Source organism: Electrophorus electricus, chromosome 1 (genome assembly GCF_013358815.1).
Source record: "Electrophorus electricus isolate fEleEle1 chromosome 1, fEleEle1.pri, whole genome shotgun sequence".
In the NCBI taxonomy this organism is placed as follows: domain Eukaryota; kingdom Metazoa; phylum Chordata; class Actinopteri; order Gymnotiformes; family Gymnotidae; genus Electrophorus; species Electrophorus electricus.
This window is the reverse complement of record NC_049535.1, coordinates 22,422,395-22,439,257: the sequence shown is the minus strand read 5'-3', so window position 1 is coordinate 22,439,257 and position 16,863 is coordinate 22,422,395. Positions and strand designations below refer to the sequence as shown.

General features: G+C 43.5%; 1 protein-coding gene across 1 annotated transcript in view; it reads right to left on the bottom strand.

Annotated features, from left to right (window-relative positions):
- grin2aa (glutamate receptor, ionotropic, N-methyl D-aspartate 2A, a) overlaps positions 1–16,863 on the bottom strand; it is a 111,667-nt gene that overhangs the window by 17,580 nt on the left and 77,224 nt on the right. Inside the window, exons 5-9 of the mRNA XM_027002767.2 lie at positions 11,383–11,585; positions 4,538–4,709; positions 3,808–3,961; positions 3,121–3,246; positions 1,675–1,904 (exon numbers count right to left, since the gene is read on the bottom strand). Of these exons, the coding sequence (XP_026858568.2) occupies positions 1,675–1,904; positions 3,121–3,246; positions 3,808–3,961; positions 4,538–4,709; positions 11,383–11,585 (885 nt within the window). The remainder of the gene's footprint in view (positions 1–1,674; positions 1,905–3,120; positions 3,247–3,807; positions 3,962–4,537; positions 4,710–11,382; positions 11,586–16,863) is intronic.

The following is a 16,863-nucleotide window of genomic DNA, read 5'->3' as shown; positions in this document are numbered from 1 at the left end:
CTCTATTCTCTCTGTCCTCCTGCCCACAGTCTTGCCGTAAGTTCTGCCTTGCTTAACAACACTGGCATAAACCTGCCCGTTAGGCTACATATCGAGTGTTACACACGTGCCAAGCTGCACTCTGCTTTTGGCCTCTCTCTTCTCCCTCTCTCTCCACCCTCCCTCTCCTCCTGTCTCTCTTCCTCTCTCCTCCTGTCTGTCCTCCTGTCTGTCCTACTCTCTCACCTCCTCTCTGCTATCCAGCTCTCTCTATTTGAGACTTGCTCAGTGGCTGAGGTCACACAGACCACCTGGGTTTCACCCAGTTGAATTCCATGTGATCATCTTACACAGCCACCAAACAGACACACCCTCATCTGCCAAGATCCCATAGGATGGACACACACACACATCATCATCATCATCATCATGTGAGCTACATTAAACTGCAGCTATATCTCTTTGCTATATCTGCATCACTACACACCCTGCAGCTACCCACTACAAGTGTTTTAGCCCATTATAGCAAACCAACATGTGTAGTAGTTAATTGTGCATTTTGGAGGGGTTGGATTCCATGTGTAACTCCTGTAATTTAGGTAGGCCACAATCTTCATGACCCGTTTTCTCAGCTAAGACACCATGGGCAGCAAACTGAAGTATGAAAATCCACAGTCATCTGTGATGCCTAACTCAGGTAAGAACTGGGCCACACTCCATTACCTTAAAGTTCATTAGTGGTGGAATAATATGGTGCGCACATTTAGAAAAAAAATTCCTCCTTGCACAATTGCCTCCAGGTGGGCGTGCGGCACACTGCTAAATAGAACGATCCACCACAGTTTCAAATTTCTAAGCATTGTAATTATCTTCCAGCCACCCTGGTCTCATAAACAGTCCCAAACTCCACCCTGAGCAGCCAAGGAGGGTGGAGACAGGAGTCACAGGAAGGTGGAGACAGGAGGAGTCGCAGGAGGAAGCTAGCAGTTGGATGCACCTTCCGCCCTGTACCAAATTCTAACCATGCGTAAAATCTTCGTTTCTGGGTAAAGGACCACTGACAGGGCTAACTAAACTGAATGCAAATATAAGTCTCCAACCCACAACTGCACACCTTTGAAATAATATGATCTATGGATTCCATATACATTTAACAGACTACTCTGCAACAGATTACAAAACACCAAGAAGACCGTGCAGACATACCAAAGGATCAATCCCAATCCTGGGTTATTTTGTTCTTACAAGGATCAATATGCTATTTGTAAACCATCTTAGAAAATCACATTAAGCTATACCCCATATTTCACTGTAAATGATACGTATATTTTAGCACAAATAGCTAAGAAAATACATATAATTAAACAGAAAGGGCTGATTTTCCAGAGCCAAATTAAATATAGTACTAGATTAAAAAGGCCTCTAAATAGAAAATCTTTATTTACTAGGTTTAACATCTTCCTAGAAAACCATTCTCTGGTGTGAAGCCTTGATCAACCCTATTCTAAGCCTGAAAGCTATTTTTAGTGTAGACACATAAAATGGTGACATTTACTTAATCTGTGAAGCCAGAGCGTGATGCTAACGATATTAGCCACATTAAGATCATTGGTCAAATGCTACCATTAAGCAGGGTTGTGTATTTTAGGTTCAGCCGGGCTCTGATACTGGATAATTCTGAAACATAAACTTTACCTTGTTGTCGCTCAGTCCCGTCACCTGGTCCACGAACTCCTCCTGGATCATGAAGGCTGCCAGGTTGGCTGTGTAGCTGGCCAGGAAGATGACAGCGAAGAAGGCCCAGACGGACACGATGAACTTGCTGGTGGTGCCCCTGGGGTTCTGCACGGGCACAGAGTTGTTGAACACAAGGCCCCAGAGCAGCCACACAGCCTTGCCCATGGTGAATGATGGCCCGTGGGGCTCTGCAGGGGACACGCCGGGCGTCAGTGCCACCCATAACCTCTCACATACAGGCCCTCAAGGAGATGGGTACAGAGGGCTCACCAAGTTCCAAACACTACAAAAGGGTCACTGTCTAAAGTAACACTTTTTCTGCCTTCTTTTTGCGATTAGAAAACATTCGAGGCATAATAGCTACAATCACCACCTTTCGACATGGTATGGGTGTTTTTTAACATAACTGGTGTGTCAAACGGAGTTGCACTGCAATATGAGCATGTTGATCCAGTAAAATGCTTAGCAACCAGCAGTGGTGAATCTGAATTGAAAAGGCTAGGTAACTACTGAGCATTGCTATAGAACCACATTCTGAGTGGGTGGTGAGGCAGACATGCCATCAATAAAATCTGTCCTTGGGGATAATTGCTGCTTAGACATGGGCACTACTTAAACTCAGAATAGAGTTTTTAATTGACTCATAGGACTCCTCAGATCTGATGCTGAATGTTGTGGTACAAAACCACTCATGAATGGTACTATATAAATCAGAATTTATATTCCGTTCAGCAAAATGAATATGGATTTGGTTTTATTGAGCTATGCTGAAAAATACTTTCTGCACTATACCATTTTGCAGTAAATACACTGGGATTAGGTTCAAGATTAATCTTTTTTTTTTTTGGAGGGGGGTGGGACTTGATTCTTGCCTGTGTTGTGGGTGACTGTTTCAGAGCTGGGCATGTATAAATTAGGGCAGGGGGCCTTTGGCCCACGGGCCACACTGTCAGAGCATGAAGAGGCCATGAAAAATTCATTTCCAATTTATGTGAGGGAATTTATTTAATCAATGGCTAGCCTTGGCAAAACACTCATCAGAACAGACAGCCCATGAGATGTAGCTTTTACTTTCTACAAAGAGGTAGACCAACACAGTATAACCATAGCACTGTAGTGCAGTGATGTCAATTAGATATGTTTTCTTTTAATTGAAATTATTTATATTTATATAAACATAAACATAAACATAAATATATATATTCCCCCCCCCACCACCATACCTTTCTGGGGATAACAGTCTGTGTCCCAGGGGTAAGAAGTGATACCTGGAGTTTAGCAGTATGTGTTTTTTTTCTGTATAATTTAGTGGTAGTGTTTTTTTCTGTATAATTCTTGGACTCTGCTTTGTAACTGGGCAGGTTTCGTGGAGCAGCCTGAGGATATGGTGGTGGCATCCTGTACCTTTGCCCTGCGCCAGGTTCCTGTTGAAGCCCAGGGGGCTGATGTATTCAAACATGAACACTGCCATGGCAGTCACCAGCAACAACATCACAAACATCATCACCCACACGGATGCGCTGAATGGCTCTACAATCACAGAGAGAGAGAGAGAGAGAGAGAGAGAGAGAGAAAGAAGTAAATAGAAAATAGAGTGAGAGACAGAGAAAAAGAGATAGAAAAAGAGAAAGTGAGGGAGAGAGATGAAGACAAAAGGAAGACCTCCATCTACACAGTGTGCTTGCCGCAGCATTATATGCTTATGGTCAAGCGAGGGAGATTAAACGGCTTTTTACTTTGGCCAAACAAATAGGAAACTGGTAGATATCCATCCCAGGAGTCGTCCACTAAGCCCCTGTAATTACTTACAATATGTTAATTAAGGAATGGCTTGCTGATGGAGTGCATTCAGGATGCAGGCTGCCATGAATCTAAAGCATCCTGCCAAAGTTTACCACACGGCAGTGATAGTGCTTCCTGTCTCTTAATGAGCTACATCTGACATGCGTTCGATGGCCACATTCAGTGTTAAGTAAAACGGTATTCAATTTTTTGACAAACGAGCCTCGAGGGGGTGCAGGGTGGGGGTGGTGGTCAGTCCAAGCAAGTTGGATGCAGGCCTCCTGGAGATGGAGATGTGTTAACAGTTACCCAGAAATGCAGAGGGAGACACGGTTCCATTGCTGCGCGACACCATCACACTAATCCCAGTCTCCACGAAGGGAACGGAGAAATCGATGACCTCCGAGCGTTCCTCATTGATCGTCAGCGAGCCTACGGCCATGATGGCTTTCTTGTACACCACCTGCCATGGTAGACAAAGACGTCCAGGCAACGGCTTCTAACTTTCACACACCGCGACACTCTAAAAGCTCAATTCATCTCATCTCTCGGCCCGACCTGGAGACCAGGTCCAACCACTTTATTTTCTGCTGCTACAAACTGAGTTCATGGTGAATCTTTTTTCTGCTTCCACAGGTGTCTTGTATCAGGCATCATCTGTGACAGAATTAATTCCAGCAGACAGAGATTTATGGACTCCCATTCCAAAGCATCTGGAGATGCTTACCATTTTTAATACATGAGTGAGTCAAATATTCATTTAGCCTTTAATATAGAAAAACTTCATTTTATTTGTTGCTCTGACAATAACAAATAAGAGGTGATATCTAAACTGCTGAGCCTTCCCACTGCACTACAATGAGACATGCTAATGGCCCCACCTTCCCCACCCCACACTCTTCAAATTTCTGATCTTGAGAGGTATGCATTTGTATACTGCTAACAAGCCATAATTATGTGTCCCTTGTTGTTACCATTATTAGTATTAGTGTGGGCAAAGTATACATTTAAAAAGAAAAATCAACTTAGTCATCCTCACCTCCCCCACCATGCCATTCCAGACATTGTTGATCTTTTTTCCGTGCTTCCCATTGGTCACCAGGTAAAGGTCATAGGTGAACTTCACATTCCTGGCAATCTTCTTCAGGATGTCAATGCAGAAACCCTTGCAGCACTTTTTAATGTACGTTCCTCCCCCCTCTGTGGAATTGCTGGTGGAGAGGAGAGATAAATTTAAGCTCCGCTCAACAATATCAAGCAAACTGAAGCCCTTTCCTGCAATAGCCAGTTAATTAAAGCCCCTCCCAGTGATGCCTGGACTCAACAGGCCATTGCAGACCAGTATGAATCTTCTAAGCCTTTCCTACAGTACAGACTGGGCCAGTGGAGCAGAAAGGCAGCAGGTAAGCAGACCCTCCTAGCTTTGCCTTGCACACCCCATGAGCAGAATGTGGTGCATTTGGAGACATTGGCACTAAGCAGCTTGATTTATGTGCTACAATAAACGTTTTCATCTTATAATGCAGCACTCACCATTCGTATTAGATATGTTTCCTGTTACTAATTTTAAAAGCATGACACACAGATAGATGCATATGGCTTGTTGCACAAAGACCTCCAATGCATTTTGTTAGTACCATGATGAGTCAAGAGTGATATGGATTACAGGGCTCTCAATGAAACATACCCAATAGCAACAGAAGCACTATGACTACAGCATAGTACTGGAATTATTTTACAGTAGGTACAGTGCACACAGTCTGACTCAGACAGCACGTTCTACTACTGGTACTGGAAAAATCTCTTAATTATGATGAATCAAGGGGCTTTTCCCTTGAGACACTCTTAAAAGGGCCAAAAGGAGAGAGCAGAAAATGCACCTAGAGATTTCTAGTGCCTCGTTAAGGCCACGGCCAATCTGTGAGGCTTTAATTGCAGAGAGCCTCTCCTGAGTGTGGGAGAAAACAGTTCTGTTTACCCAGTAATCAAGATCTTTATTTCATTAAGAGTGAAGGAGTTAAGAGGATGAGACAGAGGAAGAGGAGGCAGAGACAGGGGGTTGAAAAAAAAAAAGACAAACAGAAAGAAACAAGCAGAATAAAAGTGAAAGAAAGAAAGTTTGATGACCCCTTCCTCAGCAGAGGAACAGTACAGACTGGGCAAGTAGTTTGGGTCACTTGAGTCTATTCAGGGACAGCTGGCTGATGTCCCGGCCCTCCCTGCTTGGGGGTTTGCGTATTGGGTGTGATAAGTGAGATCCAATCCAGTTAGTGTAAAACCAAGGACAATATCAGAACATCAGTTTCCCAGAGAAGCTGTACACAGCCAGATAGGATGTTAATTCAGGGTCTTAATGGGGCCAGAGAGAGCGTATAAGTTATTTTCCGAGTTATTATACACTTTTGTGTATTTCTTCAGTTCTAAGTACGGACTCACATTCATTGCCTATTTTGTTTGAATGTCACGAAACCCTCCAATGTCCCATGCTGTCTGATGTTACAGAGAGTTTTGCAAGTCTAGGTTGACTCACTGTGGCACACCTTCCAATTACCAGTTGGCTATGGCGACGTAGCCGAGCATGTTGACAAAAGCCCGCTTTGGTGTAAGCTGACGGGCATGAAAACAGGACGTGGCTGCATGGCTAATCAGCCTGCCATCTGCGAGAGCGGCGTGTGCTGCGGAGTTCACACGCCGCGGACTTCAGCTAGCGCCACCTGGGAGCCTCATTTAACTTTTAGATTGAAGCTAATTAAGACTGGGCTCTTTGCATCCTTTATGCATCAAAACTCAGCGAAGATGCGGGCGTGTCTGTGCACAGCACTGACGCAAATAAACACTGAGGCCATTTCATTCTTTATTTTGGCCTTGTTGTTACCAAACTTTTTGGAGTGAACTTGGAGAGTCTTACATCCGATTTAATTACACTGGCCATATGTGGAGACAGTGGCCACATCGTTAGAAGTGTGACACTCTCTGGCAGTGTGGCTCTGCTTCTGCTTTCAGCAGCAAATAAAAGGCCCTTTCCAGCAGTGAAAGAGCACTGCAATTCATCTTAAAAGATTGAACAGCCTTACTGTATGATACAAAACATTACTCCAGTGCCATTTGACCATATCAAGTTAGCATAGGAGAAAGATTTAGAGATTGAATTCCCTGTAGATATTGTATTCCCTGCAACACATCATAGAATATACACATACATCCTTCTTCATAAGACATTATGTCACTCAGTTTAATGTAATACACTGCTTGTACTACTCTAATGAGAAATGAGCTAGAATATATCATGATGTCTGCGCTGAGTGTCCAAGATATCTCTACAGTCCAGCCTCAACAGGACATATGATGTGGTCATGCGTGTGGAGTTGAGATGGAGCCAGACCCCACTGTGGTATATTTGGTGTTCTTGAAAAGTTAAGGTATAGTGGAGGAGGGTCTCGACAAAGGTTTTGCTGCAACTTGGACTCCTTTCATTAGGTGTTTAAAGATCTTATCCATTATTTAAAAATAAGGTTTTAATTTTGTGGACCAAGTTTCTCTAAAATAATTAGAAGTGCGCTAAGGCTGGCTGAAAACAGAGATGTACAATTGTCTTAGTTTCTGTAACTCAAAGACAGACAGTTTACATTGTCTCTTTTGCATTTCCTTTTTTTGTGTGTGTGTGTGTGTGTGTGTGTGTGTGTGTGTATCAGCTTGGGCATGGGTAGGGGGTGCGATTGTTCAGGTGTTCAATTGTTTTCTGGTCTCTGCTTCAACTCTATTTATGTATTTTATACCAACTCAAAGTGTAAAAAAAAAAAAAAAAAAAAAAAAAAGACTTTTTAAGAATGATGACTCACAGGTACCCATTATCCCATTGGTGGAAAAGGCATCTGTTTAGTTCTGCATGGGCAGCTAGTGTGTTGAGAATGACACTATGGGTTGGTTTATGTTGTCATTGTTGTCATTGGTTTTTTTTGCATCTGCATACCTTCAGACCGTACATGATGAACCTTCCCGTCTCCTCAATGAGAGTGACACACTCACACACGATCAAGCAGATCAGCGAAATCCAGTTTAAGATCAATCTCTTCCACTCCTCCTGCAGTGGCTATGACGCACTGAGCTCACCCCCCCCCCCACCCCCACCCCCACCCCCCCCACCCACCAAACTCTCTCTCAAGCACTTTATCCAAACTCTTTTATGGCAGGATCTATATTACGGAGTGTGGCTCGGAGAAGGTCTGTGATGGAGGGGACAGAGAGAGAGAGGCAATAAGGGGTCACCCCCCCACACAACTCCGCCCCCAAGTAACAGACCAATTAAAACTTATGAAGACACACTGCTACATTACTCTTCCAGACCCGATTCACTTTTTCATGAGTGAGTTACTGGATAGTTGCCTAGCTGGAGGCAGAGTGCGTCTGACCTCAGATATTAGATACAGTATTGTGCGGGAGAATTACAGAAAGATCCAGATATACGGTCAATGCGCAAATAAACTAATATAAGAGACAGTGAGTAGCGCTCCTGCTTTTTTTGCACCCTCAGAAGCCAATTTGGTCAGCTGCTTGAAAAGCACAAATAACTCAGGAGCCTCTGTGGACTCTGTGTGTGTGTGTGTGTGTGTGTGTCCTGGCCACTGACGCATGGCTCTACTGTTGTGGTGGCCTGCCCAGCTGGCTTCTGTTCCTGAGAACACAAACCTCAGCTAAGACGGGCCAGAAGGCAGTCCATCTATGGCAATACACACCTTCTCCATCTGGACTGCCTTCGTTTCCCCAAAATCTGCTCGTTATGCTTCGTCTCACTTTAGGTAATTTATTAGCAACAGGATGAAGGTGTAAGAGCCTTCATATAGCCCAGGCAAGGCTGCATGGGATGGCTCGGTGCAGGAGTTGCTGCTAGTCTCAAGAGTGCACCGGCTTTCCCCTGCAGGGACTGTAGCGTAGCAGTAAAGTTAACTAAGCAATTTCTCTGATAAAGGAGCAAGAGAGGAGCCATTAAAGGAGACAGACAACAGACAGACGATGAACGGAGAGCACAGGAAAGAAGCCGAGAGGCAGGTTGCTCCCGGCTCTGTGGCTCGTTTGTTCTCCCTGCATGCATCAATGTAGTCTTCCTCCTCCCTTTTCTCCTCTTCCCTCCTCCAAATGAGGACAGTGTGTGCTTGAGTGGGAATTCTGTCATTTGAGGAAAGCAATGTAGGAAGAGCAGCACATATGTGTGTGTGTGTGTGTGTGTGTGTGTGTGTGTGTGTGTGTGTGCACGCAAGTGTATATGTGTGTGAGTGCTCGCTGGCTAGAGTCATGTAGAGTTTGCCACAGTGATCCTATGAGATCGTATCTTTTCTTGCTCCATTTAGCAGTGTATAACATCCCATCCGTTCGCCTTGAGCATTATCTTTAGAGTCTTCAGCTATTGTTCAGGGTCCCCACTGATGGCAGATCCCCAGTTTCAGTCACTTACAGGGGGTCATACCCCTGAGCCTCTGCCCCTTTTATCTCAAAATGAATAGTGCCCTTAAATGGGCTCTAGAATGGCATGCTGCACAAAATGTCAAATTACTCGAGAGGGCCGATAGTTTGGTTTTGTGTCTGAACATTTACACACCATGCTGCTAGTTCTTGTTCCAAAACTTTTTTCAACTGACTGAGACTGAGGTAACAGCACTTTTATTCATTATGTACAGTCATGGCCAAAGGTTTTGAGACTAGCACAAATGTTGGTTTTCACAAAGTTTGCTGCTTCAGTTTTTAAGATGGCAATTTACATTAACTCTAGATTGTGAAGAGTAATTTTATGAATTGCAATTAATTGCAAAGTCATTCCTTGCCATGAAAATTAACTTAATCACAAAAATTACTGCATTCCAGCCACTGAATTTCAGCCCTGCCACAAAATGGCCAGCTAACATCATTTCAGTGGTCTTGTTAGCTCAGGAGAAACTGTTAATGAGGACAAGGCAGCTTATATCACTCTGTCATGCTGATTAGAACAGCAGACTGATTTGCTTTAAAAAGGTGGTGGTGCTGCTTGCACTTTTCTCCTGTTAACCATGGTTACCTACAAGGAAACACGTGCAGTCATCATTGCATTACATCAATAGGGCTTTTACAGGCAAGGACATTGCTGCTTGTAAGATAGCACCTAAATCAACCATTTATCAAATCATCAAGAGCTTCATGGAGAGAGGTTCAATTGCAGTGAAGAAGCTTTCAGGGTGCCCAAGAAAGTCAAGCAATCACCAGGACTGTCTCCTAAAGAGGATGCAGCTACGAGATCAGGTCACAACCAGTGCAAAGTTTGCTCAGGAATGGCAGAAGGCAGGTGTGAGTGAGGCAGAGACCTTTGGAGGATGGCTTGGTGTCAAGAAGGTCAGCAAAGAAACCACTTTTCTCCAAGAAAAGGACAGGAAGTATAGGGATTGGACTGCAGAGGACTGGGGTAAAGTTATTTTCTCTGATGAAGCCCCCATCAGACTGTTTGGGACATGTGGACAAATGATTGTCCAGAGAAGAAAATGTGAGCACTACCATGAGTCCTGTGCCATGCCAACAGTGAGACATCCTGAGGCCATTCATGTGTGGGGTTGCTTCTCATCCAAGGGAGTGAGTTTGCGCAAAATTTTACCCAAGAACACTGCCATGAATAAGGAATGGTATCAAAGCATCCTACAAGAGCAACTTCTCCCAATGATCCAGGAGCAATTTGGTGATGAACAATGTTTTTTTTTCCAGCATGAGGAGCACCATGTCACAAGGCTAACGTGATCACCAAGTGGCTCGGTGAACAAAACATTGAAATTTTGGGTCCATGGCCAGGAAACTTCCCAGATCTCAATCCCATTGAGAACCTGTGGTCAATCCTCAAAAAGAGGTTGGACAAACAAACACAGAAACTGTGTACTGATTAGGTTACCAAGTACTGATTAGGCAAGAATAGGTTACCATCAGTCAAGATTTTTCCCAGAAGCTGATATCTAGCATGACGATGTGAATTGCAGAAGTCTTAAAGAAGGGTCAACAATAAATATTAAGTCTTTGCATAAACTGGATGTATTTGTCAATAAAAAGTTAAACTTGTGAAATGCTTATAATTGTACATCACTATACCATAAACATCTGACAAAAGGATCTAAAACCGTGGCAGTAAAATTTGGGAAAACTCAAATTTGTGTCGGTCTCAACTTTTGGCCACGACTATGTGACAAGGTCATAAAACATTTGTTATAATAGCAACACAGTTTGATATCTATATCGAGCCCATACTGTTTAAGAGAATATGTTTACCATAAACATAACATTTGCTGCATTTTAAGTTAGTTGTGCCCCAATTGTGTATGGTTTGGTGATTGAGTGCCTACATATACCCTTCTAACATGCCCCTGCCCAAGCCAAGGTCAGTGCCCACTACAGCCCTTTCACTACTTGACAAAAGGTAGAAATACTCCATATCACACAGTATGTGAAGATTTCTCTCAAGTACATCTGACAAAATCATAAAGTTCCATAAGTGGGAGATGGACTTCCTAAAATCAGCTATTATAGGTTTTGGAAACAAAAAAAAAATGGCAGTTGGTTTTGGGTACCAAGAACTTCCGTTCAACAAATGACAAATCTGAGAAAAAACGTGTAGTTTAAAAAAAGTCTCTCAACAGCCAAAAGAGCCAGTGAGCAGACCTGGGACCAGATGAAAGCTGCTGATCACAGCAAAAACGTAAGTGTTCAGCACCGAAGTAGCAGATGCGCAACCTACATCTAATACCTAGTAATGAGGGCTCCCATCCCAAAGGCCACACCTGCCCCAGATTCACTTCCGAGGAGGGAAGTAAACAAACAAACAAACAAACAGAAATGCACAGACACCTAGAGAAGGGGGAGGTGGAAGTGGGTGGTGCTCACTCTTTGATGTGCTTGCGGCAGGGGACGGAGTTCCGCATGCAGGTGCCAGTGAGGCGCTCCACATTCTCCACGATGACAAAGGGCTTCTCCTCCAGCGTCACGATGCTCAGGTGGTTGTCATCCGTCTCGGCATCGCCGAAGGAATTGAATCGGGGCCACACTGGGTATTTCAGGGTCAGGCTGCGGTTCTCCCATTTGCCCATCTGTGAACAGATCAGAGAAACTGGAGTTGCCAGCCTAAACTCTCATGCCTAAAGCAAAGTTATTTTTAAAAAATCATATTAGAACTGGCTTTTGGAGGGTATTGAATTCAACCCTTTTAAGGATCAATTAAATGACAAGAAATATGATGAGTGATGAAGACCTGCTGCTTCAAAATTTCTGTTCTTCTTTGGTTTACACAATCATTTGACACAATGATGTAATCCTGCTTTTCAGAGTACAGAGAACTCTAACACTAGAAGAAACCAATTTTTGACAGTACTTTACAGGACTTCAATAAGAGTTTCCATGATACTAAAATGGTATCACTGAGTAAAACCAATTTTGGAACTTTTTCCTCAGTCTATTTCTGCATTTCAGTTTTCTTCTCACTCCCTCCTTCATACTCTCTCACTCCCTACTCCTTACTCTCACTCCCTACCCCTTACTCTCACCCCTCACTCCTCCCATTCTCTCTCCCTTATTCTCTCCCTCCTTTACTAATTCTTTTCCCCTTTCTCACTCTCTCCAGGACTCCAAACATTGTAATGACACCTGAGAGCATAGTGTCAAACCATATCAAAACCACAAAGCCAAGGACAACACATCCATCAGCTTCAGCCTGCTTGACACACAAACACATGCGCATTCATCAAAGCCAGATCTATGGCATACATAGTCCCTGCAGCAAATATATGCCATTCATCAACGGACACAGACAAACTACATTATAATGTGAAAATGTATTTCTTTTAATTTTAGTTCAAAGAACTGAGACACAATAACTTGAATGTAGACAAGAAAGAATTGGAACATTCCTCACACCCAAAAGATCCATGATTAATTAGACCATATGCCAGGAGAAGGTGTCAGGTGAACACATAAAACACAAGTGTAACTGCTCTTGATTTACAGCGTGTCTGAAACACTGAGGTATTGTAGCAGTAATTGTTTGTATTTGCTCAAATTTTCTGGCATGTGGGTATTTGACAGAGAAAGAGGGTGTCGTGAGTGTACAGTGGCCTGCAAATACAGATATGCCCTACTTTTGCCTAACCTTCACCCTGGGAGCACAGACAGTGCTATCTAGTCTAGTGTGTGTGGTCTGACGGAAGCACACTGGAGCTAATGTGCTCGCTAACTCATGTCAGTGGATATCTGGGTTAGTGTTGGTTATCCTGTCAGTGTATCAGCAGCTGCACCTAAATCTCTCACAATGCTCAGGGCTCTGTCCCTCCACCTTCTCAATGAACTGAATGCAATGTGCAGAGTCAGGGGTCAGAGTATCTTCTAAAACTACATGCCCCCCAGCCACCTTTTTATTCTGCTATTAATTTCCTTCGATTAGGGGACACAGCACTCATCAATCTTCACATGCTTCAGAGTATAAATAAATAAATCACTGGCAGAGATTTTGGTTTGTTTGTTGGTGTACACTAGTGTGATTTACAAACTTAATATGAAGCTTCAGAGAGCAACCATCTTCCATCAGCCCTTCACAGGTTTAAGAAACTGAATGTGATGTCACCTGTTTGCCATTCTGCGTGGATGACAATGCCCAAGTCCTCCAGTCACATGGTCAATCACAAAACAGCAACTCAATGATTTCAGACATGTAGACATGGTCAAGACAACCTGCTGAAATTCAAATCAAGCATCAGAATGAAGAAGAAAGGTAATTTAAGTGACTTTGAAAGTTGCACGGTTGTTGGTGCTATACAGGCTGGTCAACAACTACTATAACACCAGACTGCAGTGGTAGCTCAGTGGTTAAGGTACTTGACTTGTAAATGAAAGGTGGATGGTTCAAGCCCCATCACTGCTGAAATGTCACTGTTGGGCCCCTGACCAAGACCCTTAACCCTCAATTGTACTCAGTCATAATTGTAAATTGCTTTGGATAAAAGTGTCAGGTAAATCTAGTGGGTCCCAATTTCTGCTGCATAATTTGGATGGTTGGCTCAGAAATTGGTGTAAACCTACCTGAGTACTCTTGCTGATCATCACCCTTTATGACTACAGTATACCCATCTTCTGATACTTACTTCCAGGAGGATAATGTGCCATGTCACAAAGCTCAAAACGGTTTCTTGATCATCACAGCAAGTCCGCTGTACTCAAACAGCCTCCAGACACAATATAGCACCTTTGGGATGTGGTGGAACAGGAGATTCGCATGTGTAGGCGACAAATCTGCAGCAACTGCCTGATGCAATCATGTCAGCATGATCCAGGAATGTTTCCAGCACCTTGTTGAACCTATGCCATGAAGATTTAACGTGCTTCTGAAGGCAAAAGGGGGTCCAAGCAGGGTACTCACAAAGTGTACATAATAATGTGGCTGATGAATGTATATGTGGACTGTTAGTGAAACCATTGGAACAGAGGCAAATTATAAGATACTGACTCTAATATAATAATATAATGGCAAGAACCACATTTTTTTTTCAAAGGGAAACAGAGCTGTATAATATTCTTCACGTCTACTCTTCCGCAGTGATGGCGATGCACATGTGCTTTTGCAGTTGATCGAAACCACACATGTACAAGTGCAAGCCAATAATTCAAAGCGGATTGTAGAGGAATTGGTATTTGTGACGTTATAGCAGCCTCCACCACCTCACAGGGGGCTGCAGAACATACAGTGCATGATAAAGTGCAGAGAGCCTGAAGTCCACTCTGCGGTATCAATTCTTAATGTAACACGGTTCAGAAATTGCAAAACCTTACTCCTGTTCTCTTTCTCTTTGTCTCTCTCTTTTTTTCTTTTTTCACTCGCGTTTTCCAGTTCCTTGCTGTCCACGTCTCTTTCTCCTCTCCCTTGCGAGTATTCGGGCACACTACATTTTAAAAAGCATTTCCTTTGAAGCTGCCTTTGAGAAACCAAGCACACAAACATATTACCTCTAATATGCTGTACAATTAGGAGACGGCGACATCGCCCAAGTGTACCGAACACCTTAACAGACGTGCTGTTCTTCTGGTGGTTGGGAGGAGGCGTGAGTTCCGTCTCCGTTGCCATTATCCGTGCTGGAGTAAATACGTTTCAAGCCCAGCGCTGCGGTCACTTGTTCGTCTCCCTTAGCTGCTGCAAACGCTCCCATAATCACTTACTGGCACATTTTATTATTGAATTACATATAACTTAGTGGAGGGTATCGCTTGGAATCCATTCTAAAAGAAAAGATCCACGCCGCATGAGCCTCGCTGACGTATTTCATTTCATAAATTCGCAACGTATCTTCAGTTGGGAAAAGTGCTGATCCCAACGCAAGACAACACAAAGAAATAAAACATGTCTCGACTTTTATAGATGCGTGTGTAAGGCAAGCGTCTCCAAGTAGCTGAATTTCCTTTAAATGCTTAAAAAGTTTGAGAACTAAGTAAACTCAAGAACTACAGCGTAAATAGCGAAGCGCTGAAGGAGAGAGAGATTGATTAGATGAACCAAACCTAAAAAAGGAGAAAGTGGCGTTGCAAACAACACGAGCTCTAAGTAATGGCTCTGCTCGAGCCACTCAAGACCTAATTAAGCGCCACAGGCGTCGCCGCGCGTACAGGTACATGTTAGGGAAATATAATTAAACGGGCGCTTTGCTAAGCAGCGGTGTGTAGAATCCACATCAAGATACGTAATTTAATCCTCATTGTATTGCTGAACTCACCATAAAATAAGTTTTTGTTTGTTTCAAACGGAAATTTAAGATGCATACGCGAGGAAATTGAGAGCTCGATTTGGCCTCTGGAAGAATTTCATTTCATGCTGTCTGATTTTTACTCTGACGTCTATCAGATTGGTCTATGTATTGGTCTATGATAATGGATCTCATTAATATCCTGCAGATAGCCATTCGTTGACGATTATTTTAGGATCTACGACATTTCAACATGTGTATGTACAGTCATGTCTTATGGATATGAAAATAATTTAGTTATTTTAATGGTACACCGCAATATCTTATTTATTCGAATGTGAAGTTTGCACATTGTGCACAGCCTGACCAAAGGCTGAAGATTTCTCACTTTATACAGAGGATAGAACTTCATGTGCTTTCCTCGTATCAAATGCTTTTCTTGTTTTTGTTTGCTGCATGTCAGTTATCCCTTTTTTCCGTTTGTTTGTGTCTGAGCCACTCCTCCACTCGCGCGAGCCATACAACATGGAAAAGGACGCACGTGGGCTGGCGAGTGCGCCGTGAACTGCTGTTAACGCAGCGCCGTCCAGCTTCAGCAGAAACTATTCATTAGGCGGCGGCTGACTAGGCGAGCCATTAGCACCTTTACCCCCGGGACGCGGAATTAGCATTTTAATTGTTTGCTCGCCAAGCGTCGCCGCGGTCACAAGATAATAGATTTCGTGTTCGCGGATCACGATCGGCTCCTTTTTCAGATGGCGGCTGCGTTTTCATGAATGATTACACGAGTGTCACATATCCATATCCACCCACCCACACACACCAGTTCACAAAGTTCTGACCACGCTGCGGGTTCTTGGGGGGAGAGAGGAGCTGCTGCTGTTTTTTTTTTTCCTAATCAGCAACACTTTAGCTGCTACATCCGTCATTCTTACTAAAACGGACAGACTGGAAAACCCCTCCTGAAAGCGTTGCTTGGAGATAAACACTCTACTCCAATACAGTTGAAGGGGGATAATTAATGGCAACTGGGTGAGAAGAGGAGGCTTGTGTGGGCTGAGAGTTCGCCACATGTTGAGTCTGCAGGTTGCTTTTCCACCCAGTTCTAATTTCCACAGTGCTAGAAGAGGCGTGCTAGAAGAGTCAGCACTGACTCCTGACAGAGATGCTTTACGTGGAGTAGTTTACCTGGCTGGGTCATTTATCTCTTATAGTACACAGGTCAGTGGTCAGGATCCACAGACATTGAACTGCACACAAATGTAGGTGGGTGGCGTTAACAGCAATTTCAGCCTGTTTTTAGAGTATTAAACAGAAACTTGCTACAGTTGCAGTTCTGTGGATTTAAGCACACGGTCCAGGTTAAACGGCAAGCCCAGGCTACCTGCAGGATCAGAAATTGGTGGTGCCCACTTTTGCCCTGGACCATAATAAGCCAGATCACATTTGGAGAGCGAGATCACATGAATTCACGTGGCGTCAGTATTGAGCTGCAATCATGTGGCCTTTTCCTTATTAATAGAAAGCTATATTGGTCAAAATTGAACCAAAAGCCACAATGCACTGTAGGAGCAGCTATTATTCTAACACTGAAGTTATAAATGGAGTTGAACCTGTATTTTGTCTTTAACATTGTGTATATGGC